The following is a 23,295-nucleotide window of genomic DNA, read 5'->3' as shown; positions in this document are numbered from 1 at the left end:
TTTGTCTTTCAGATGCCGGAATGCAGCGCGAGGCGTTGGTGACAGCCGATGGACCAGGTAAGAGCTGCGCTGCCACTGAAGACCGTAGTGCTAACCTGTTCTTTCTTTGTCTTTACAGGTGCTGCTGAAGACTGGATTCCAGGATGGTAAGCCTTTGTTCCCTTATGCCCAGGATCAGAAGCAGAAGACACGATGAGCGTTCTGCTGCAGAGAATGCAGAATAACGCAAAGCAAGATTCATCCATCGGGTGTGGTTTAAATAGCCTCCTGTAGTCCTTAGGTGTCTCCTTCCACAGCCACGCCTAGGTAAGAAAAGAGTTCCTGCTTTCCAGAAGAGTTCCAGTGTTCTGAGCCTAGGGAGTGGCTCCTGCCCCACCCAACAGGAAAAGTAGTCCCAAACAGAAGAGGATCAGGGGTTCAACTGGCAGGTAAGTAAGCAGCATGGTCTGCTGCAGGTAAGTCCACCCAAGCATTATGAGCCCAGCGCTTCCAGCGCTGGGACTGGGCATCTTTATGAGCCTGGTGCCACTAGCGCCAGGACAGGGTCCAAAAGGTCCCAATTGGGACTGGCTGGCACTCGGAACCGGGGTTATGGGTCTGCTTCCAAGGGAGTCGGGCAAGTCCTGATCTTTTGGAAGCAGAGATCATGACAGCACCCCCCCTCAAGGCCCCTCCCAAACCGGGCTTCTCCGGGGGTTTGGGCTTGTTAGGAAATGTTCGATGAAATCTTTTGATTAGACGAGGCGCGTGGACATATTCTGCAGGTTCCCAGGATCTTTCTTGGGGACCGTAGCCTTTCCAGTCAATCAGGTAAAATAGTTTAGATTTGGAGATCTTGGAATCCAGGATACTTTTGACTTCAAACTCGACTTCTCCATCAACTAGAATAGGTTTTGGAGATGTAGTTAGTCTGGTTTGAGGTTGCACAGGTTTTAATAGAGAGACGTGGAAGACCGGATGTATCTTCATGTGAGGGGGCAAGTCCAACTTGACCGCTACTGGATTTACTATGGTAGTGATCGAATAGGGACCAAGGTATCTTGGGTTGAATGTGCGTGGTCCTTTTAGAGGTAGATATTTGGTGGATAACCAGACTTGATCTCCTACTTGATATTGGGGGGCTTCCTTCCGATGTTGGTCTGCTCCTTTCTTGTATTGTTCTTTAGCCCTTTGAAGGTGAGAAACGGCTTCCTTAAAGGCTTGGGTGATTGTAGAATGCAGGTGGTCTACTGCTGGTGTTCCAAGATCTTGGAGTGGATCCAACTCCGAGGTTCGAGGGCGACTACCGTATAAAAGAAAAAACGGGGTCTTCCCAGTTCCCGAGTGGACAGAGTTATTGTAGGCATATTCGGCTATCCAAAGGATATCTTTCCAAGTTTTTTCAGTTTGTTGTAGCATGCAGCGCAAATACTGTTCCAGAGTTTGATTGGTCCTCTCGGTTTGTCCATCGGTTTGAGGGTGGTGGCTGGTCGAAAGTCTCACATCAATTTGAGCCGACCGACAGCAACTTTGCCAAAAATGAGAAATAAATTGACTACCTCGATCCGAAATTAGAACTGAAGGAAAACCGTGCAGTCGGACGATGTTTTCGAGAAATTCTCGGGCCAGAGTTGCTGCTGTTGGTAAGCCTTTGAGTGGAATGAAATGCGCCATCTTGGAGAATAGGTCCACGATTACTAGGATCGTATTGTATCCGGAGCATGGAGGTAGATCGGTGATGAAGTCCATAGAAAGCGTATGCCAAGGGCGAGGCGGGATGTCAATAGGGCATAAGAGGCCGGCTGGTTTTTCCTTTTGACTCTTGTTTTGGGCGCATACTCCACAGGACATTATAAAGTCTCTGATATCTTTTTTCCAAGACGGCCACCAGAAGTAGCGCTTGTTCTTTTCCGAGGTCTTGGTCATACCGGGATGTCCTTCCATTAAAGAATCGTGATAACAAGAGATTACCTTTTTCTGTAAATCTGTGCTGGGCAGGTATAACCGTTCTTGGAAATATAATAGGTTGTCCTTCACCGTAAAGTCCTTTCCCTGCAGATGCCAGTTCTGTATGTCTGCTGGAGTTACCAGTAGCCTGGCTTTATCCTTAACTTCCTCTATGGATTGTGTGGCGATTACACCTAGAATTCTTTGTTCGGGAATGATAGGTACAGGTTTAGGATTGATCAAATGTTCTTCCACTCCCATCCGAGAAAGGGCATCAGCTTTACCGTTTTTTGTACCAGGTCGATAGGTAATTATGAAGTCAAACTCGGCAAAGAATAGTGCCCAATGGAGTTGCCTAGAGGATTGAGCTTTTGCGGTTTTCAAATATTGCAGGTTTCGGTGATCTGTAATCACAGTAACGGTGTGTCGGGCCCCCAGAAGATAATGCCACCAAGCCTTAAAGGCGGACTTGATAGCTAGAAGTTCCTTATGAGTAATAGTGTAATTGATTTCAGGAGGCGAGAATTTGCGGGACCAAAATGCCACGGGATGCAACTGATTGGTTACTGGGTCCTTTTGTGATAGAACTGCCCCCATGGCAAGGCTCGAAGCATCAGTTTCAACGATGTAGGGGAGTTCTGGGCGAGGATGTTTTAAGATGGGTGCAGAGATAAATCTAGTCTTCAAATTCTGGAAAGCTTGTTCCGCCTCGGTAGACCATTCAAAACGTTTGTTTTTCTTTAACAAGGCGGTGATGGGCTGGACTATTCGAGAGAATTTGGGTATAAACCTGCGGTAAAAGTTAGCGAAGCCTAACATGCTTTGAACACCTTTTACGGAGGATGGCGATGGCCATTTGACAATTGCATCGACCTTCTTTGAATCCATACACACTCCGCTAGGTGATAATATGAATCCCAAGAATTCAACTTCAGTCACATTGAAAACACATTTTTCCAACTTAGCGAAAAGTTTGTGTTGACGCAATCTCTCAAGGACCATTTTCACGTGTTTCCGATGTTCAGTTTCCGATGAAGAATAAACGAGGATGTCGTCAATGTAAACAACAACACACACATCTATGAGCTCTCTGAGGACATCGTTCATAAAATATTGAAAGGCGGCCGGGGCATTGCAAAGTCCGAAGGGCATGACCTGATATTCAAATAGCCCATACTTGGTGCGGAAGGCCGTCTTCCATTCATCGCCCTCTTTTACTCGTACCAAGTGGTAGGCTCCTCTAAGATCCAGCTTTGTATATATGCATGCTTTTCTGACTTGGTCCAGGAGTTCAGGGATCAAAGGTAACGGATATCTATTCTTAACGGTGATCTGGTTCAGGGCACGATAATCTATACAAGTTCTAAGGTCCCCTTCTTTTTTTGGAACGAAGAACAAAGCTGAGGAAGCAGGGGACTTGGAAGGACGAATAAACCCATTCGCTAGGTATTGATCCAGGTATTGTCGGAGGTGAAGATTCTCAGGCTCGGTGAGGGCATAAATTCTACTACAAGGAGGAGTAGATCCAGGTATCAGGTCTATCTGGCAGTCATAAGACCTATGAGGAGGTAGAGAGTTAGCCTGATCCTTCCGGAAAACATCTTGGAATTCTAGGTATTCAGGAGGTAACTGAGGAGCCTCCGAGGAAATTGCTGCCAGTGCAACACCAGGTCGATGGTGACAAGTAGAGACACATTCTGGAAACTGAACCGTTCTTGCTCGCCAATCGATCTGAGGATTGTGTTTCTCTAACCAAGGAATTCCTAGAATAATCTGGAACTGAGGGGCCTTGATCACATCGAACACGATCTTCTCATGGTGTCCATCTTGACTTACTAGCGTCACTTCTTGGGTGGTATGCGTTACTGGTCCGGAGGCTATCTCCGTACCATCCACCGTAGTAATGACGTCCTTTACAGCCTTTGGACAAAGTCAGATTCATCCTCAAAACCATTTCATAATCCACATAATTGCCGATGGCACCGCTGTCGACGTAAGCTTCAATCGCATGTAATCGATCCGGATGTTCAGGGCTAATGAGGACCATAGGTATCACGAAATGCGAGGTCACGGAACTGGTTTTAACGCTCGGCAAGAGGACCTCTATTCTTGTCGGGCGAGGTCGTTTCCCTGCTCAGAGTTTGTGACCCTGGTAACTGCAGCTCCTACTGCCTTCTTGGCTGGTTTCACCGGACAGTCTCGAAGAAAGTGCCCCGAGTTTCCGCAATAGAGGCATAATTGCAGCTGTTTTCTCCTTTCCCGCTCCTTTTGTGTTAGTGGTCCTTTCAGGCCCCCTATTTGCATGGGTTCCACGGAGTCTACTCCTTTGGTAGGAGTTGGTGGTTTGGAAAATACTCGAGCATCAAACTTGGAACGATCGGCCTTCCTGTTCTGCAGTCTGTGGTCAATTTGAACGACTAAGTCAATATAGTCCGAACAGTCTTGCGGGGGATTCACTACTTGGGCTAACACATCTTTGAGCTCTCCACGTAGACCTCTATAAAACAGCGTAATCCTTTTGTCCTCAGGCCATCGAGTTTCCACTATCAGTCTGTTGAAAGACGCAATTTAAGCCAAAAGGTCTTGATTACCCTGTCGCAATGAAAGGAGCTCATTGTCCAAGGCCTGCCCCTGTGAATGTCTTGCAAACAGTTTTTCCATACTGAGCTGAAAAGCTTGAAAATCATGGAGAACCGGATCATCTTGATTAACTAGAGGGATCGACCAGTCTGCCGCATTGCCACTAAGGTACGAAAGCACGAAAGCTACCTTCGCTTGATCAGTTGGAAAGGCTGCTGGCTGGCATAAGAAGTGCAACCGGCACTGATTAATAAATACTGCAAACCTCTTTGGGTCACCAGAAAATCGTTCGGGTGGAGCCAGAGGTACATTCCCAGGTAGGTTGATCTGCACTGGGTTCGTAGAGGATGTTGAAGGAAGATTTGCCCCTGATGCGGGTAACGGAGTTTGTCCGGCTTGTGACTGTAGCAATTGTCTAGCGAGATCGTCTGTTCGCTCCTTGGAAATAATCAGTTCCCTTCTTAGAGCATTTGTTTCCTGACGGGCTGCATGCACTTCTGCTCTTAGTTCCCCAAGTAACTGGGCTAGCTGGTCGGTATCCGAGGTTTCCATAGCGCCTGGGTGGGAGTTTTGCGATAGGCTTTGCGTTCTGTAACGCTCACCTGATTCCCGCAGAGGCGCCGGTCTTGACTGGGTGAATGCCCTATCTTCAAAGGTGATGTGTAACACACGGTTGGCTCTTTGGGCTGGACCTCTGTGCACTGTATGTCTGACTCGAAGAGTAAGATGTCTGCAGATAGAAAATATGGGATTAATGAACTGGGGTTATTGGGTGCCTCTCTCCTCTTCCCTTTCTCTTCTCCTGTAGAACCCCAAAGGTTAACACCCTCACCTTAGGTAAGTGAACGCCGAGCTCTCCATCTGCCTCGGGGCAGGGTGCCGTAACCAGTTTCTTCACTGGATAAGGGTGCAGGCCTCTTGACCTCAGAGGACTGCAGTCCGTCGTTAACTGCACGAACGGTAAGTTCTGGGCACTTCAAATGTCTTAAAAGTCTTTTGTAATGATATCTCTTGTTTTGCAGGGTTCCGGCGATGGCGGATGGCGGGCTGATGAGAGTTGAGGATCGAACCCGCGTGAGGAATAGAAGCGCCTGGAAGCACGTAAGTAAGCGCTTGTAGCCTGCTTCACGATGCACACTAACTGTCCCTTTTATCTTGCAGGTACAAGTTCGGAGCTTTAGAGAAGCTGAAGGGTGCTGGAATACCCACTGGATTCGGCGTGGGAAGGAGTAATGGCACGTGAGTAATAAAGTTGCCCAATGTCTTTAAACGCACCTTCTTTTGTCTTTCAGATGCCGGAATGCAGTGCGAAGACCTCCGGAGCATGCGAAGAGTAGGTAAACCTTTGTCTTTCAGATGCCGGAATGCAGCGCGAGGCGTTGGTGACAGCCGATGGACCAGGTAAGAGATGCGCTGCCACTGAAGACCGTAGTGCTAACCTGTTCTTTCTTTGTCTTTACAGGTGCTGCTGAAGACTGGATTCCAGGATGGGAAGCCTTTGTTCCCTTAGGCCCAGGATCAGAAGCAGAAGACACGATGAGCGTTCTGCTGCAGAGAATGCAGAATAACGCAAAGCAAGATTCATCCATCGGGTGTGGTTTAAATAGCCTTCTGTAGTGCTTAGGTGTCTCCTTCCACAGCCACGCCTAGGTAAGAAAAGAGTTCCTGCTTTCCAGAAGAGTTCCAGTGTTCTGAGCCTAGGGAGTGGCTCCTGCCCCACCCAACAGGAAAAGTAGTCCCAAACAGAAGAGGATCAGGGGTTCAACTGGCAGGTAAGTAAGCAGCATGGTCTGCTGCAGGTAAGTCCACCCAAGCATTATGAGCCCGGCGCTTCCAGCGCTGGGACTGGGCATCTTTATGAGCCTGGTGCCACTGGCGCCAGGACAGGGTCCAAAAGGTCCCAATTGGGACTGGCTAGCACTCGGAACCGGGGTTATGGGTCTGCTTCCAAGGGAGTCGGGCAAGTCCGGATCTTTTGGAAGCAGAGATCATGACAATCTTTCAGTCATTGGATGGCAGCCCATGGCCTATGCCTGAATGATGACAACACAGATCCTGATCCTAGGTGCCCCTACCAACCTTACCAAACTAGGAAGCCAATACAACTTTTCAACATTGAGGGCATCAACATCAAAGTTAAGGAAACCAAAACCCTAGGCTTCTACCTAGACTCAACGCTGAACCTAGACAAACAAGTCAACCTAACGGCATACACATGTAAGCTGATACGGGCATGTAAATCATTCTTATACACTAGTAGCTGTTTCACATTAGCGAAACCCCTATTCTTGTCTAAACCCGATTATTGTAATGCCCTCTATGTAGGAGCTAACAAACAGATTCTGAACAAACTACACATTTTACAAAATAGCGCTCTATGGCTTTCCATCAAGGATAGGATCCAATTCAAAATTGTCTCCATCACTCATAAATGTCTCAACAACGCTGCACCACAATATCTCAAAGACAAAATCAGGAAAAAAGCCTCATCTCCTCCCATCAAGAACGCAAACTCGCATTGCATTATAACACCCAGATTCAACCTAAAAAAAGCAGGGGGCACATGCTTTCCTGTCCAGGTCGCCCTTTATTGGAACGCTCTCCCGACTTATTTAGGAATGGACCAAACATTCCAAATCTTCAGAAAAAATACCAAAAAGTGGTTACACTCTAATGACATTTGATTACCTCCTGCTTTGCTTTTTACCTCCTGCGTCGCTCAACGAACACTGATCCTGTCTGCACCGTATCCGTGCCGGACCAGAATGTTAGTCGACAAATGCACTTTAATTTGACAGTACCCACCCCTATGCTGTACTGTAACAGTTGTAACATCTCTCTAACACAGTAGTTACACTGAATTTATTGACATATGGAACTGCATTACCTGTAATTCTTTTGTAAATGCGCCCAGATACCTATGGGTTTGGCGCGCAATACAAATAAAGAAACAAACAAACCCAGCAGAAACTGAAAATGTGCCTGTTGGGAGTTCATTTACAGAACATTAAGCAATATTGCCATTACTATCGGGCACAATGAGAAAGGACGCAGTAGTTTCTCCAAAAAAAAAACATTAAAATTAAAAGATTGCCGCCATGGATCTGGAGAAGGGACTACATAATGATAACGATAATGTGTTATTTATATAGTGCCTTAATGCAAAGCGCTATACAGTGCACATATTTACATACAATATCACCCAACCGAAATTGGTACTCATACATAGTCCCTTCTCCTTTTCCATGATGGTCATTTGGAAGTCTGCTGGGATGCGCCAGAACACTGCGGTTCCCAGCATCAGCGAGGGACCAGCCAGCACAAGGTAAGTGAGGTGGGTATGGGAGGGGGGAAATATGTGGAAAAGGGGGGTGGGGAGTGGGGGAAGAGTATGCGGGGCAGCACTTATCTGAGCACCCGGTGGGGGAAGATGGCGGTTGCCCACTATGAGGGGGCTCGGACGGTGGGATTACCATGTGGTAATGCCCCCGTTTTGAACTTCCTCATTGGCTGAGAGGACAACAACCCCCCTCGCTGGGTAGTAATATAGCATAGTCTTTACATCAGTGTTTGTGTTCCACATTTTTTAAATTAAGGCTGCAGCTTGTGCCCTTGTCCAACAGTGTGGTGTGGCTGGCACTTGAGGAGGACTATCTTTATGAAGCGGAAGACGGCTTGTTTGCTATTCGGTGTCCGAGGCTTTGGCCAAATATTTTTGAAGTTTGATCAGTGTGTTGTAGACCTGTACCTATTCACACAGATGCTCAGTGAAGAGAGCACTTTGGGCATAAGGAAATGTGAAATTTACTAATGATATTGACAAAATGTGAATTTAAAATAATACAAATGTGAAATTATCCATAATAGCAAAGGGTGTGATCACGGGAAGTGATGGATTTAGAGATATCCTGTGTTTTCGTAATGTTAGGCTTAGACCAAACATAAAATCAAAAAAATGTCAGATTCATAAAAGAGTGAATTGTAAAGAATGAATGTCTAACCTGGAAGATGCAGGTGTGCTCCTCCTTGAATCCGATTTGTAGCTGTTCAAGCTCATCCGTTCTGTGGATTCAGTGTCACTTCTTTGGTCCCTGGTGTCTGATCCCACATTTAAACTGAAAAAACACAAGTGAAAAATATATGCATATTACAACTCCCAACAAGACCAAGTGTGTCTATGATCACTATATTCTCTTTGTATGACATGGAGAAAAGGAATGGGAAACCAAACCCTCAAGAAACAGATGAAAAAACAAATTTTTCTAAAAACAGGAAGCACATCAGACTTGCCCCGTCATTCCTAGCATTCCAAAAAGAAGTGAATACTCACCTCTTCAGGGAACCCCTCACTCAGCAAAGGCACGACAATCCAAACTGTGCTCTGTAAAAACACTCCGGGTAGGTTTCAATACTGCTTATTGTCACAGATGGCATAGAACGCACTTCAAGTCTTTAAAATGTTTAATAAGGGGTTTTATTTGCATTTTGTGGACTCTATGGCTGTGCCTCTCACCCATGTCTCTCGTGGGATTTCCTCTCCAACCCAGACATCCATAATCCCTCTGGTTAGAGTTACTGAACAGTAACCCCATTGTCTAATTCCTGGCTTCTGCTAATTGATTGATTGATTATATATTAAGCACTTATACACAAATGTTTCAAAGCGCAACCATGCATGGGAGGGGAAGACATAGGGAACACAAGACAAACAATCTTACTGGGCATGGTACATTCAGATTATGCAGGTGAACAGAAACAGGAAGTGCGTGGGGGTGGGGTCAACATGGACCAAGTAGCCCTGTCCCACCAGAACCTGGGTTAAGTGCAGAGAGATACCACGCTCATGGGTCGTAAGCAAAGTGCAGTAGTGCTGCGGAAAGTGCAAGGCCCGGGGGCAAGTGCAGGAAACTGGCGAGGAAGCTTGGGACCCGTGAGGCTCTGAAGGTGCACCAGGCAGCTAGTCGGTGAAACTGAGCAGAAGTAGAGGAGAGAGAGCAGAAAGAGGTGGTTAGCAGGGGAATGGGAGAGAGAAGGGGGATGCGAAGAGGAATGGAACCAAACAAACTTCAATACAAAAAAACAGTTCCACTGTAATTAGTACAACTAAAAAACAAAATACTAGAAGAAACTAATTGTAGAAAAGGGAAATTAACCTCTACTATCCAAAGTTTCTAAAACATATCAAGTTGGTGGTTCTGTGTCACTTCCAAAGTAGTGATCCAGAGTATGGTTATTCTTTTATAGGCTGTGTAAAATGTGGAATAATAATTGCAGTAGGAGAAACAAAGGCTGCTACTCATCTGCAAAAATTAAAGTATGATCAATTAAGAAAAGCTTTTCAAAAGTAAATTTGAAAACAAGTTTTTTTGCAATATAGCATATATGTAAAATATATTATTTGCAAATGTAATTGTGTACTTAAGTGCAAATTTATAAATGTGGGCCATGGCTATTTAATAATAACCAATGTAATACAATAAAATATTTGTATATTTCCAAAGTTAAACACAACTATATTTTTTGAAAATAATTATAAATCCCACCACAAAAAATGCAACAAACACAAACATTTCATACCAATTTTAAAAAAATCAATGCATTAATATTTGAAATGCATATAACAAATAGTATAATTTTAAATGTTGTTTCATTCTGTACAAAGCATATGAACACTAAAAATAGTTAGTAGGATTACCACTCAGATGTTACAAAGGAGGGACGTTAAGGGAATTCAGAGCACAAACTTGGTAGAAATATTTCAGCTTATCACATCATTTAACAGATAATAGGAATTAATGGGCAAAGAGTGAGAAAACAGTGAAAAAATAATCTGTTTTGTCTCCTTGGAGACAGTGAACCAGAAAGAAGAGGCTGGGATATGTTATTTTATCGCAGTACTTTTGAGTGCATCTCAGTGCTGATCGAACTGCGGTGTGCAGATTACTTAATTGAACGTGTGGAACAGAGCAGCTCATGTCATAACCAGGAACCTGGACATCTCTCGCACAACAAGGAATTCCTTATAAGGGATGGCAAGGTCATGGGTGTTCAGGATCCGGCTCCTTATCTTCTCAGGTCTGGTGTCAATTACAGACTATCTAAAAAACGATGTCGCACACCTACTCTCATCTCAAATTCATTCAGCTGATCACGCATAAATACATCACTTAGTGATTAATGCACTGTGATGATGTGAGACCTACAGAGAACAATCGTAATGCAGAGAATGTACGTGAGCACCTTTAATATGTTCAGTAGGGTGAAGGTTTGGTGATGCGCATAGAGGGTTTGAAGGGTTAAACTAGAACTCAGGAATGACAGCTAATGTGTCACTATGGAGAATTTGACAGGTGTTCGGCCTATTTTAAAGGAATAAATTCCAAATGCAGTTTCTCGAATGCAATAGCCAAAGTCACAGGGATATAGATAGCCGTTCGCCTATTGGTTCTTTCACAATCTCAGGGATTTAGTACCCAGCACACTTCTTGGTCTTTCATGGGGTTACCCCTTGCTTCAGGTCTTGGCCCGTCATGGGTTGTGGGTTGCTGTCCCATGCTCCTCAGTGGAGGAAATGCTTTGCCCCAAGCACTTATTTCTACTTGCCTTGGGGAATTACCTTACCAAAAAGCATTGTCCCCTCTCCCATTCACCTGCACTGACAATATATTTGTGTCTCTTTCATCTAAAGGAGTTTCAGTTATGGAACAATGAAAAATGCACTTTCACAAGTTACATAATTCTTGACAAGATTCAGTCATTTGCAGTCATTCCAATTAGCAGAGCCAAAGAGTTCTGCTTATGCGTTACCTCCTCTATGCAGATCTGAGAGGGTGAGAATTCTAAGGAAAGGAAGGAAGTATGACTTCTCCTTGGACAATCTAAAATCAGAATTCGGCAATTCGCAAATTATGGGGCTCCATTTCAATCACGCATTCCTTTCCATGGTGCAATCTAGCTCTGCAAGCAAACAACTGGTGCAAGCAGGGTTTGGAATTGTATTGTTCTTGCCACAGGCAATATTGTGCTAGTCCTAAACATTGTAAGAATCACAGGAGGGAGTAGAGTATGTTGGAAATCAATGTCTATGTCATCAAGCAGCACTCACTTCAGACAAAGATCTAAGACGTGTTATAGTACAAACCTCCAGGTTTCAATAGTCAATTTGAACTCCAAACAAATGCTTCCCAGGTGAGACCGGCAGCTGTGTTACCACAAGTGTAGGAAAAATTAGAAAGATCTATCCTATATGTGTGTGGAAAAATGTTCCCAAGTGTCGCCATGGAAAAGAATGTTTAGCCACGAAGCAGACTGTCTGGGCTGTAAGGTACTATCTGGGAGGACAAATCACTTTAACAGATGATACAACCTTGATATCATTAGCCTATAAGAAAGATAAAAATGCCAGAATTGAAAGGGGTTGTATACGAATTGTTCGTTTTACAATTGACCTTTTCACAATTGACCGAATTGTGAAGGTCAATTGTAACATATATGCGGGGGAAACCCCCCCGCAACCCCCAACCCAATGCAGACCCCCGCCAAAACCATATATATATATATAAATATAACCAAACCGATTTGTAATTGCCACGCAATTTGTAACAGACTGTCAGAGTGAATCCCAAGAAACATTTTTGACTTTCTTTCTGCCTTTACCATGTGCAAAAGCCGGACTGAATTGAACTCCATTTCACTTCTAGGACTTTGACAATCCGACCAGAGGTCTATTGATAGCCAACCAAAGGACTGATACCTTTGAGAGGGGCGTGCAGGGTAGGTGTACTGAAGGAGGTCGAGAAGAATGAGGTAATGCTTCTACCAAGAGCTGCAGACAAGGAACCCGCTGAAGGCCAGCATTATACAGTGCTGGGATAAATCCAGAGAAAGTCATATGGCAGGAAACACTGTGAGGCCCAAGATACTGCAAACATTCTTACACATCGCGAGAGATGTAGTGAGGTACAAATTGCTGTAACAATTATGAGATGTTAGGAGAGACACTGCACGGATCAAGCTGCTGCTAAGGTACAGAGCTGCTGCAAGAGATGTGCAGGGCACACGCCACTGTAATGCTGGTGCAATGCTGCGATGTACAAACTGCTGCAGAAGTGCTAAGACATCATGAGTGTTGGTGCAAAGACCATGATGCTTGGAAATTACTGACAAGCTCATACCCCCAAACAACTAGGAGAATGACAAAACCTTGTGAGGACAGGTAGCAAAACAGGTAGACAATGAGGACACCAGAAACCCCAGTGGGCTGAAAGTTGAAGCATAGTTGGATAATACAAAGCAATGGTGAGCAACCAGAGTAAGATACTACTATCCTGGGATTGTGATTCCATAAGTGAAAAAGGGTGAGGAGTGGAACAATGTATTCTGTGAGTTGGAGGGAAACTCCCAAAGTATTCAGTGCATGAAAGAAAAACTAAGAAAAAGATGCCACTATGGTGTTCTGCGAGCTGAAATGAAAATCCCAAAGCCTTCTGTACATAAGAAACACATTATCAAGCAAACTGTTGTATTATGGGAATGCATGCAAAATCCCACATTGTTCTATGTATAAGAAAGTACTGAGTGAAATAAGACAATATTGTGTTCTGTAAGTTTGTGTTAAAATCCAAAAGCATTTTCTGTATGAGAAAGAAAGTGACACCAGATCCTCCCTCCTAGCTAAGTCCCTTCCCCAGCCGCCCCTATACAACAGCCCTTCTATAATTTGCGCTCTCTTTCTCTCTCTCGAATCACTACCCCTACCGCACAATTTCATCGTCTACCCCTTGATCCTAGCCCTAGAGTACCCCAAGCTCCATTAGCTTAAAATTAATATACAGCTGTACCTCTGCCAGTGATGTAAATCCTGCACCATTCCACTTCATGTGGCATAAAAGAAGACCCTGATTGAATGCACACAAACCTTTGACACTGCAACGTCCAACTTCTTCACTCACATTCTCTCCTCTCTAAACTCTCACCCCTGAAAACATTATTCTATCCTTTATGCCATGCTGGTTCCTCCTCATCCTTGTACTGTGTTCTCCTTCCCTTTCACCGTATAATTTTGCCCTCTAATCCTCTTAAAATCTCTAAGATCTATGAAACCCCATCTACTCTGCCCCATTGTACCTGCAACCCCTAACCCCTTCGGCTCTCCATGACCATTTCTAGCCTTATACCCTTTGATCGGTTTCCCCCACCTCACCTACCAAAGTCGCTCCTATTCTCCAGATAGCCAATAATGAGTGCATACTAGTAGAGCCACTCTCTCCACCCACACATTATACAAGTGCTTGCATCAATAACATGCTCCCATCTCTCATCCCTCTTCAACCTCTCTCTTTAACAGAACTTTCCATGCAAGCTTCAAGGTAACCATGGTACTACCTATCCTCAAAAAGCCCACTGCTGACACAATGCACCCTCCCAACTACCTGCCTGCCTCTCCTCCACCAGTATTGAAAAATCCTGGAGTGTGTAGACTTTAACAGCATTATTAGGTGTAAACAGGATGTCATATGAAAAACAATTTTAATGTGTCATAATGATAGCCATGTCTTTTCACAGTGAGGAGCGGCAGGGCCCACAAGGTATTGCATCTAGAAGCAGCAGGGCATACAAAGCACTGCATGGAGATGTAGTATAGAGTGAAAAAGTACATGCCGAAATGGAATGAGGATGTCTCAGTGGGAGAGGATTCTCTGCCTACAGAAGGGAAAAATGTGCAGGATTGAGAGAATGAAAACAAGTAAGGAGTGACAAACTGTTCCCTACTCAATAGGCTAATTCAAAGAAACGTAAAAGGTATGAAAGGGCCCACTTTACTTATTCACAGGTTATTCTAGACAGACTCGGATACTCGGTCAAACCGTTTTCTTGCATCGCAATGAAAATAAAATTTTCCGGTTGAAAAATCAAAATCACAGGGTGGAGTTTGCTTAGAAACTAGTTACCTTGGGCCTAATGATCTCTGGAACCTTCATCAATCCAGATTCCACAGCTATCCCTCCACAGAAAACATAATGACTAACATCTCAGACTTGGGGGGTCATTCCGAGTTGGGCGGTAAGGGTTTACGGGCACCAGTAAGGATGCCGGTGCCGGTAAACCCTTACCGCCCTATTCCAAGGTCCCTTAGCGGGTCCCAGCAGGAACGGGTGGTCTGACCTTTGGAGCTAATAACGGTACTGCAATTTGCGGTACAGTTATTAGCGCCTTCCCCATTCCCATTGAGCCCTATGGGGGCTCAAGTGGGAATGGTTTACTGAATGGGGACTTACCGGGCCCTCCAAGGTCGGAATGACCCGGTAAGTCCCCATTCAGCCAGACCGGACCCGGATTTGGAGGCAGCCTCCAAATCCGGCAACCTCCAAACTCGGAATGACCCACTTGGTCTTGTGCTCACAACCTCAAGCTATCTTCCATCCTCATCTTGCTGGATCTCGCTAGACACTGATGATCACCGGTCATCCTTGCTAACCTTCTCCGACCTTGGAATCCAAGGCACTCCTTCACCTGGATTGCCTTCTGCCTTCTTAGAAGTTCTTTCCTATATCCTGGAACACTGAGACCTCTAACCCTACTACCCTTTGGAAGTCGCACCTCCCCTCTCCCATAACTCCATTCCGGACCCACTGGTCTTCACTCTTCACACCTTCTCCATTGGCAAACTGTTTTCATCCTTTGTGTTCTCCGATCACCTCTTGGTTGAGGATCCACAAATCGTTTCCTTCCCCTCCTTCACTGATTACCTCTCCTTGAGGATCTCTAACTTCCTTTCTGCCACCAATCACTAGAGAGCAGTTAAAAGATTTTAGAGTTGAAGGAATTGTGGAATAAAACAACAATCTCCCAGCCATAAATGCCTAATTTTCAAACTTAAAAATGTTATTTTCTTCTGCACTCCCCAAAATCACAGAACATAGGTGTTCACTTCAACAGTGATCTAAAGTTCCAATCAATATTACGGGAGTTACTGCAAGAGTCCAATCAGCTTAACATCTGAAAGACCCACCCCCACCTCCCCTTCCACTCTATGAAAACTGTAATCCCCACCCTGGACCTCAGACATCTTGAATAGTGCTCAAGTGCCTCCCTCTTTGCTCCCCTTGAAAAATCCTCAACTCACATCCAGTACAACCTAATCACTGTTCTTCTGCCACCTCCTTCGTGACAGTTGGGTTTCCATGCACAACAATTCATACTACAAATTCCTAATACTTGATTTGAAGTCCATTCACAGACTATCTCCCCCAACTATCCCAACCTGGCTACTGGCATTATAATCAGCCTTCTTGTGTGGCGGTTGACGACCCCCCCCCATTCGTGTTGGGTCCTTTCCTCTAATCAGGGCTCGCAAATGTCTTAACCTGCAACAGAGCATGTAGAAAAGGTGAAGAAATGGTGTAAATCCACTTAGCATGTGCACCTTTACTCTCCAATGCGAGTAGCTGACCATTAGACACGCAGTTAGTGGACAGCTGTGTCTAGACTGTGCTACAGTATTAGATCCCAAGCTCCTTGTGTGTATTTGAGGTCCCAGGAGTGGCTGTGGGTCTTGCCGTGCTTTACTGGCCATAGGTGCTCCAGTCCACCAAGCCCTAACCACTGTAGCCGATTCTGTGACAGTGGAGACCCTCCTCAAAAATTCTATATTTTGTTTTGGTATCCATTAGGTATCCACTAATAAGATATAAGAGTCAGTTGCTTGCATAGTGATAGTACAGGGTTGGAAGTGTTTTTTTGTAGTGTTTCTTCCTCCACCCTCTACTCTCCTATCAAAAGACACTGCAATTGTCAGTAATTTTACAGATCGTGTGCCATATATATACCTGGCAGAATGTGCATCACCAAGGATCAAGCCCAAGATGGTAAAAAGGGAATCTTCAATGAGGCCGCCTTCTGTTCCTCAAAAAAGAGGAAAAGTAAAGACTCTTCACATCATAAATTGGACATCAAAAAGACTCCAAAGATGGGAATTGGAATTACCATTGCACGAACGAGCGTTCAGAAGGGTGTACAGGATGTAGAGGTTGCCACCGATAATATAATTTGGTCACTGGAGTTGGACATGGAGGGGAAGGTGAATGCCAACTTAAGTTACAATGTGGATACTAATGTGTCTGTCTTAGACCTCTGGGCCTTAGATTGGCCAGTGGCGCTTGCAGCCCCTGCACCAGCACCTGAAGTGCCAAGAGGCGAAACTAGATTAACGAACCACACCAGCTGGTTGAAAAATGTTTGGTAGTCAGAGCCGAGTTCCATGTCCATTACATCCAGTGCTAGGGTTTGAGGAAACCTATTTTTCAAAGTCTTTTTCTGAATCAGCACACCCGGGAATGGGGCAAAGAAGCAAGGCGGAGGGATAAAGTGGGCACACCTCTATGTTATGGTGTACTCCCGTTACCTCAGAGGCCTTTGAGATTTCTGAAACTGTTTTGGCTGGACCGGAGATGGTAGATGGATTTAAATAGCAGTAGTGGACTAGTAAGCAGGTCCACGGTGCCTGATATTCCCCCTTCTAGGCCACAGGTTGAGAAGGCTACTGCAGTGGATTTGCTAATTGGTCATACCAAATGTATGGAGAGTTGGGGAATGTGTGCCTCTCAGCTGGCTCTAATGAGAGCTGTGATTGACTTTAAGGAAGCATTAGATAAAGCCAATGTATTTACACTATTCTTTATTCTAGAACTGGGTTAGGCCTGGGGCCTTGTGAACACATTAATAACAAGAAGAGTGAGTTGGGTGGTGAGACTGGGGAAAAATCAATCCGGCCGGTGACTGTATAATTATTACTTGTTTTTCCCCCTCTTATGGTTGCCAGGATCTTGCAGTTCCCTAGGCGGAAAGGGGAGCATTATAACTGAATACCTTCACAAATAAATAATGGGCTATAACTCAGCTATTTTTACAATGTTGGCGGGGGGGGGTCCCATAACCCTGGCCAAACTATGCCTAACATCAAACTACAAAAAACAGTAACGTGGGTGCCTAATGCCAAGCAGAGCCAATACATGGTGTGCCATTAAAGATTTCAACGCTTAAGTGATTCAGAGTAAGTAGATTGACATAATTACCAGCGTTTCAGAGGCCAGTATAGGCCCGGCCCACGGATGGCGATGGAGCCAACAAAGTTTGCAAACACTGAATCCGCAGAATTTTGAGTATGATGGTCATACAATAAAACGAGAGGGGCCGCCTGGCGACGACTGGGTTAATCTTAATAAGGAGGGGGTGGTAGAAGATGGTGAGGAGGTGCAAACGTATGTGGAGGTAGGGAATGAACCTCCAGAGTTTGCAGATGGTGAAAGCAAGCGTCCCCAAACAGCACGATCCTCCCCACAATGAGAGACAATGAAGGACTCTCCCAAAATGGGAATAAGGCCAAGACAGAGTGCGGGTGAGCGTAAATGGGAGTTTATCAATCAGAATTGGGCATGCAAAGAACTCTGCAACCTCCGAGAGCGCTCTGTCTGACAATAGCAAAGACAGGCGTATATATTTACAAAAAACGTCATAAGAACCTACATACTATAGGGGGCACAAGTTCAATGGGATTGGGTGGCGATGACTAACTATAGGTGCTGCTGCGATGTGGTTGGCCGTGGCTGGAGAACGTCACTTGGTCAGCCTCGTGGGTTGGGCTGGGCCTGGTAGGTTGGCAGAGTTCATCCGGGCGGTGTTGTTGTGCCATCGCAGCCAGCGTCAGAGATGAATGTCTTTTCTTGACTTATTTGCCCTAGGCCATGCACACCGCAGTCATTCAGTCTTTGTAATATTATCTTCTCTAGTAAATCTTCCAATAGGTTATACTACAGGTTAATGCAACACAGGAGGAATGTACCTTGTGAGGGGTCTGGAGGTAATACGTCAGGACATGGTTGCCAGTGTCCTGTTGACCGGGGCCATAGGTCGAGGGGCTAAGCTTCAGGGCCTGGGACGGGCGGTACAGGTCTTTCTGCCTTGTTAGGAGTTGTTATGGATGTTCCTCTGTGTGTTGTCAAAAGTGTTGGGTGTCCTGATTGCACAGGGCCATAAGTCTGAGATGGTCCTGTGGGTTGTGGGGTTTACGAGGGGGCGCGTGTGTTCAGGCAGAGGTTTACGGCTGAGCTGTAAATAATGCAGGTGGCGGGCCGCGGCCTTGGGTGCTACAGAGGGGATTACAAATCTTTGAAGCGGCTCCAGTCTGGTTGGGGGAGGTAAAGCAGTGCGGCGCGGCCTCTGTTCTCATGCCTTGGCAGCCTTCGCAGGGTGGGAGGGGAATGGCCTTGCACGTATTTCACAAAGGTATCTCCCTCGTGTGTTGCCGATTTTAGGTAAAGACATCACAAATATTTGAACACTCTATAATACTTATTCAAATCAATACAAAACATGCATTTAAACTTTGCTGGATGCGTCTCGATTATACCCAGTCTGAGCACCTTATTCATACATTATGTTTTAACAACTACAGTATTTAGTTACATGCATATATGTTTGCAGTAAGTGAGGTAGAATTAGGATTGGTGGAGTACACAGAAAATAACCCGCCACTGTTCGTGACGGTGGTGGCACATGTGGGGCCTAGACATGCACACATGACAAGCGCCTTCTCGTGCATCCTTCACATAAGCCCTCTGTATGGTTACATTCATCTTCTCGTGTCCTCTAGCAGCATTAGTTCAGTTATGGCGCAAGCCCATAGAGTGTAAGTTTCCCAGTGATACACGTAACAAATAGATCCCTGGTGCGTTCCTTTGTTATTAGCACCCAACTGCAATGGTGTGGGCTCGCCATTGCTTATATCATGGAAGCATGCTTTCTTATATTTATACATTTTACAGGCTTTTGTAATATAAGGGATTTTGTGGGAGAAAGCATACTTTGCGAGTGGTCTTGATATTAATATATAAAGACTGTCTGCCATCTGATGACCATTTTACTGTTCTTTTCATTTCCCAGGCCTGCTGGCCGGGTCATGCTGGGAGCGATGATACACTGCGGGAGGTGAACTGATACAATGTTAGTGTATTACGCTAGCTCATGTCCATTTTGTTCGTGGGAACGTGCTCGCAGCGGATCTGCCAGAGTGCTGCGGCGACAGGGATGACTGAGACTCTCCAAGGGTGGGGGCCGCGCTACAGTGCGCTGAGCTCGCACCATCTTTACCAGACAAAATGGTTTCTGGGCCTAGCTAAATTTTAACACATGTGGGCAGTTAATACGTGTGGGCAATCAATACGTGTGGGCAATCAATACGTGTGGGCAATGCCTCCAGCGGGTGAGCCCTCCACCACCTGGGCCCGGGTGGCATGAGGGGACGCCCAATGAGCCATAGCCCTCACCTGGGGAGAAAACGCAGGCGAGGGGGGTCTCCTGGACCAGTCCTCCCCTACAATGGGCCTGATGATACACAATGCGATTCTTTTCAGGCATCTGCACAGGGATTGGTTCACATCCTGTCATGGAACATCACAGGTTTGTGCTCAAAGATAAAAGACGCTAATGTGGCTCAACTTTGTGAAGTCTTATGATGTCCTCATGTTTCAGAAAATGTGGGCAATTCAATTCCCCTAAAGTGATGGCTATGTCTTGTATGAAAATAAAGCTAAGGCTAATCGACGTGGGCACTCATCGGAGCTTGACAACCTACATTTCCACAGCCTTTAAGGCAAAGCAGGGTGAAGTCTCTATGCAAAGTGGGGACATCCTGATAGCTTTTGACTCGTTATAAGCCATGTGGTAGTGATACATTTTCATAATGCTCCGAAAGGAGAAGATAGTCTATCCCTTTTGAAAACCACATAGCTAGTATTTTAAATCGTAATCCAGGACAGTATTTACAATAGGTGGGGACTTTAATGCTAAAATAGGGAAATGATTGTCAGGGAAGGAAAAAGGATCAAGAGGAGGATAAACACGGGCATTCCAGTAACAGCTACAACAAGGCCCCTTACTTTCCCTAAAGGCCATGCACTTCCTCTCCTTGAATATGGGCTTCCGGTGATAGATGGTAGGGTATCATCTGACTCTCCAGCTAGAGGAAATGTTTTAGATCGGGGTTCCTTCATAGGAAAGCCACAACGCTGGAATAGACAAGTGGAGATGCAGGTTTTGGAACAGAATCACAGTGAATATAAACATTTAGGGTTAGGTTGTCGTTTAGAGTTCAATGACAATCCCTCTTCCAAGTGTTTAAAAAGGTTCCTTTCGTCAAACCACAGAAGAATTTGTTAGGATTAGATTTATATAAAATATCTATATGAACATGGCTTGAGGTATGCTGCACCTCTAATTTTGATTTGTTTAAGGGAGTAAATTCAGGCAAACAAGCTTAGCTCATCAAATGAAAAATTAACAAGGGTAATAGCCATATAGGTTTCAAAGAAGGTTTCACAGAATTGCATAAACTAGGGCAAAGGGTGGTTCAATAACAAGTGTAAAGAAGCTGGCATGAACTTAGAGCCCAATTTAGGAATAGTATGCTGGTTTTAGAAAAAAGCAACAAATATAAGATTGTGTATTTTATATAAGCAAGAACTAGCATTGGAGGCTTGCAATTAATTGTTGGAGGTTGTCTGAAGAAATGGTAGTAGAGGTTATGGAATGATGGCAAAAGTAACTAATCCTACTGTTAATTTTAATATTGAGAATAATGTACAGGTCTCGTAGCACTTTAGCAATTTATTTGCAAAAGACAAGGCTTATGAATCGACTGGATCAGGTACAAAATGCCTTCTGTGTGGGTGGAGCCTCAGAACGCATTATTGATTATGCAGATGTCATCAGGGCCTTGAAATCTCTAAAACCTAGTCAGTCTCCTGGCCCTGACTTTATACCTGATGACTTATATAGGTCTAATTCAGGACGATGGGCGCCTATTCTTTGTAATCTTTCTAATGCAATTTCAACAACGTCAGCAATGCCCAAATCTTGGCACTAAGCACTTATCATACCAATTTACAAAAAGGGAGACACATCTATACCACAATCCTATTTCCCAAATTCCTTTTTGGTTGCCTCCTGAAAAATGTTCGGTAGTGTGATCAAAGTATTTAATGGATTGGGCGGCTTCCTTTAATATTCTGGGGATACTCATATGGGTTTTAGGGAAGCAGTGGGGACATCAAACTAAATACTAAACTTCTAGCTGGTAGCCTCCAAGCATATGACCTTAAATTAAGCTATTTGCCATTTTTGGACCTGCCTACCACTTTTGAGCTGGTGGACAGAGACCAGCTATGGTCAATTATCTTAAATATGGGAATCCCAGAAGGGTTGCTAAAGCGTATAATCCTTCTACATACCGATAAAGAGTGTATAGTTAGATATAGTGGAGAGGATTGTTCACACCCATTTGTGACTCCTAGCTGGTTTTGTTTTGGCTGACATCTATATATGGTCAATATCCCGCAGTTGGCCGCAAGAAGACTTCCATTATTTGGGCATGCCGATGATGTTGTGCCGCTTGACTAATTCTAGATAAGTATGCAGGATTTAGGACACACAGAAAATAAAGAATACATGTGAATAAGTCATCAATACTGATAATGGACAAAGCACCTCAATGCTCCAAAGGGTTTTTGGTGAAACGACTACCATTGGAGAAAGTGCAACATTTTGACTACTTGCGAATACAATGTTCTGCAAATGGTTGTGGCATAATGCATATTGAGATAATCTTTCGCTTTCTAAGTCCTTAAGATCAGAACTGCTGGGCATGATGATTAAGGTGTGCAGCGCAAAGGCACGTGCTCCTGGACTACAAGGGGCCAAGATCTGGGGGCTCGAGCACACATCCAAATGACAAAGTACACTAAATAACAACGCTTTCACAGAGAGCACTATCTTACTCTGTACATAACAAGCAAGGATTGGAATATATTGAAGATCAGTTCTATATTGTTCCAGATGGAAGTGGCTTGCAACCTGGGCAAACCCCTATGAGACTAGAGACGTACCTGAAGATATTTGATCACTTGAAGGGGCCCATAAAATCAGATGGAATAGCCATGTGAAAGCTACCTTTACAGAGATCAATGGCATCTAGTGGTTTGACCAGCCACATTTGATAGACAAGTTCATTAAGAGGAAGGTCAATATTTGGTTTTAAATCTACTTCAGGTTCATAGAGAAAGTAAAGAGTTGGGGAACCCCTTCAATAGAGCATATCTGTTAATTACTTCACCACAGTCCGTGGTGAAACAGACTAAGATTACATTTTCTCCCACTAAACACTGACAGGGAAAAGGTCAGGGACGAGCCCCATGTTTACCCTTTGTGCCATATGGAGTTGGAATCATTGGGACATTTTTTGTTCTTCTTTGCGGCATACACAGCAATTCGTAAAAGGACACTCATACCGGTACTTAAACCTAGAGGGCTTTATTGATTTAGGCCTGCACTGCTACATTGTCTATTGTTTCAGGATAATTGTAGATCGTGGGCACTTTTTTCTTTTATTAGTCAAGCACTACGACTTAGGAACATCACTTGCTTATCTCTTTGAGGATTGTATATAGTAATTATCTGTAGCCTGATACTGTTTTAATGAATTTATATAGTGGAGGGATCCTGTATAGATGCTATAAGGCCTTTCTGGTGATGGGTTATGTCATAATTGGGATTTTATTACTTATTAGATTGTTCTGTTTTGTCTGTCCTCAAGTTGGTTTTATGGGGTATCCTTTGTTGTGATTTAATGTTCCATTCATAAATGTGATTGTTTCATGATCATTTAATATTTGAAGTAAACCTTTGATGACTATTGTCCGGAAACAAGGGTGGAAGATATGGAGGCGCTGGAAGTAC

At 44.5% G+C, this 23,295-nt stretch overlaps 1 protein-coding gene across 4 annotated transcripts in view; it reads right to left on the bottom strand.

Moving 5' to 3' along the window:
- The window catches only part of SYTL4 (synaptotagmin like 4), a 1,339,985-nt gene that overhangs the window by 745,986 nt on the left and 570,704 nt on the right, over positions 1-23,295 (bottom strand). For all 4 annotated transcript variants that reach the window (XM_069612955.1, XM_069612954.1, XM_069612953.1 and 1 more), the window contains one exon: positions 8,508-8,621. In XM_069612955.1, coding sequence (XP_069469056.1) covers positions 8,508-8,621 — 114 coding nt within the window. The remainder of the gene's footprint in view (positions 1-8,507; positions 8,622-23,295) is intronic.

The sequence above is a fragment of the Ambystoma mexicanum genome, chromosome 5p (assembly GCF_040938575.1).
Source record: "Ambystoma mexicanum isolate Mex_15411 chromosome 5p, UKY_AmexF1_1, whole genome shotgun sequence".
In the NCBI taxonomy this organism is placed as follows: Eukaryota; Metazoa; Chordata; class Amphibia; order Caudata; family Ambystomatidae; genus Ambystoma; species Ambystoma mexicanum.
This window is presented reverse-complemented; position numbering and strand designations above follow the sequence as displayed.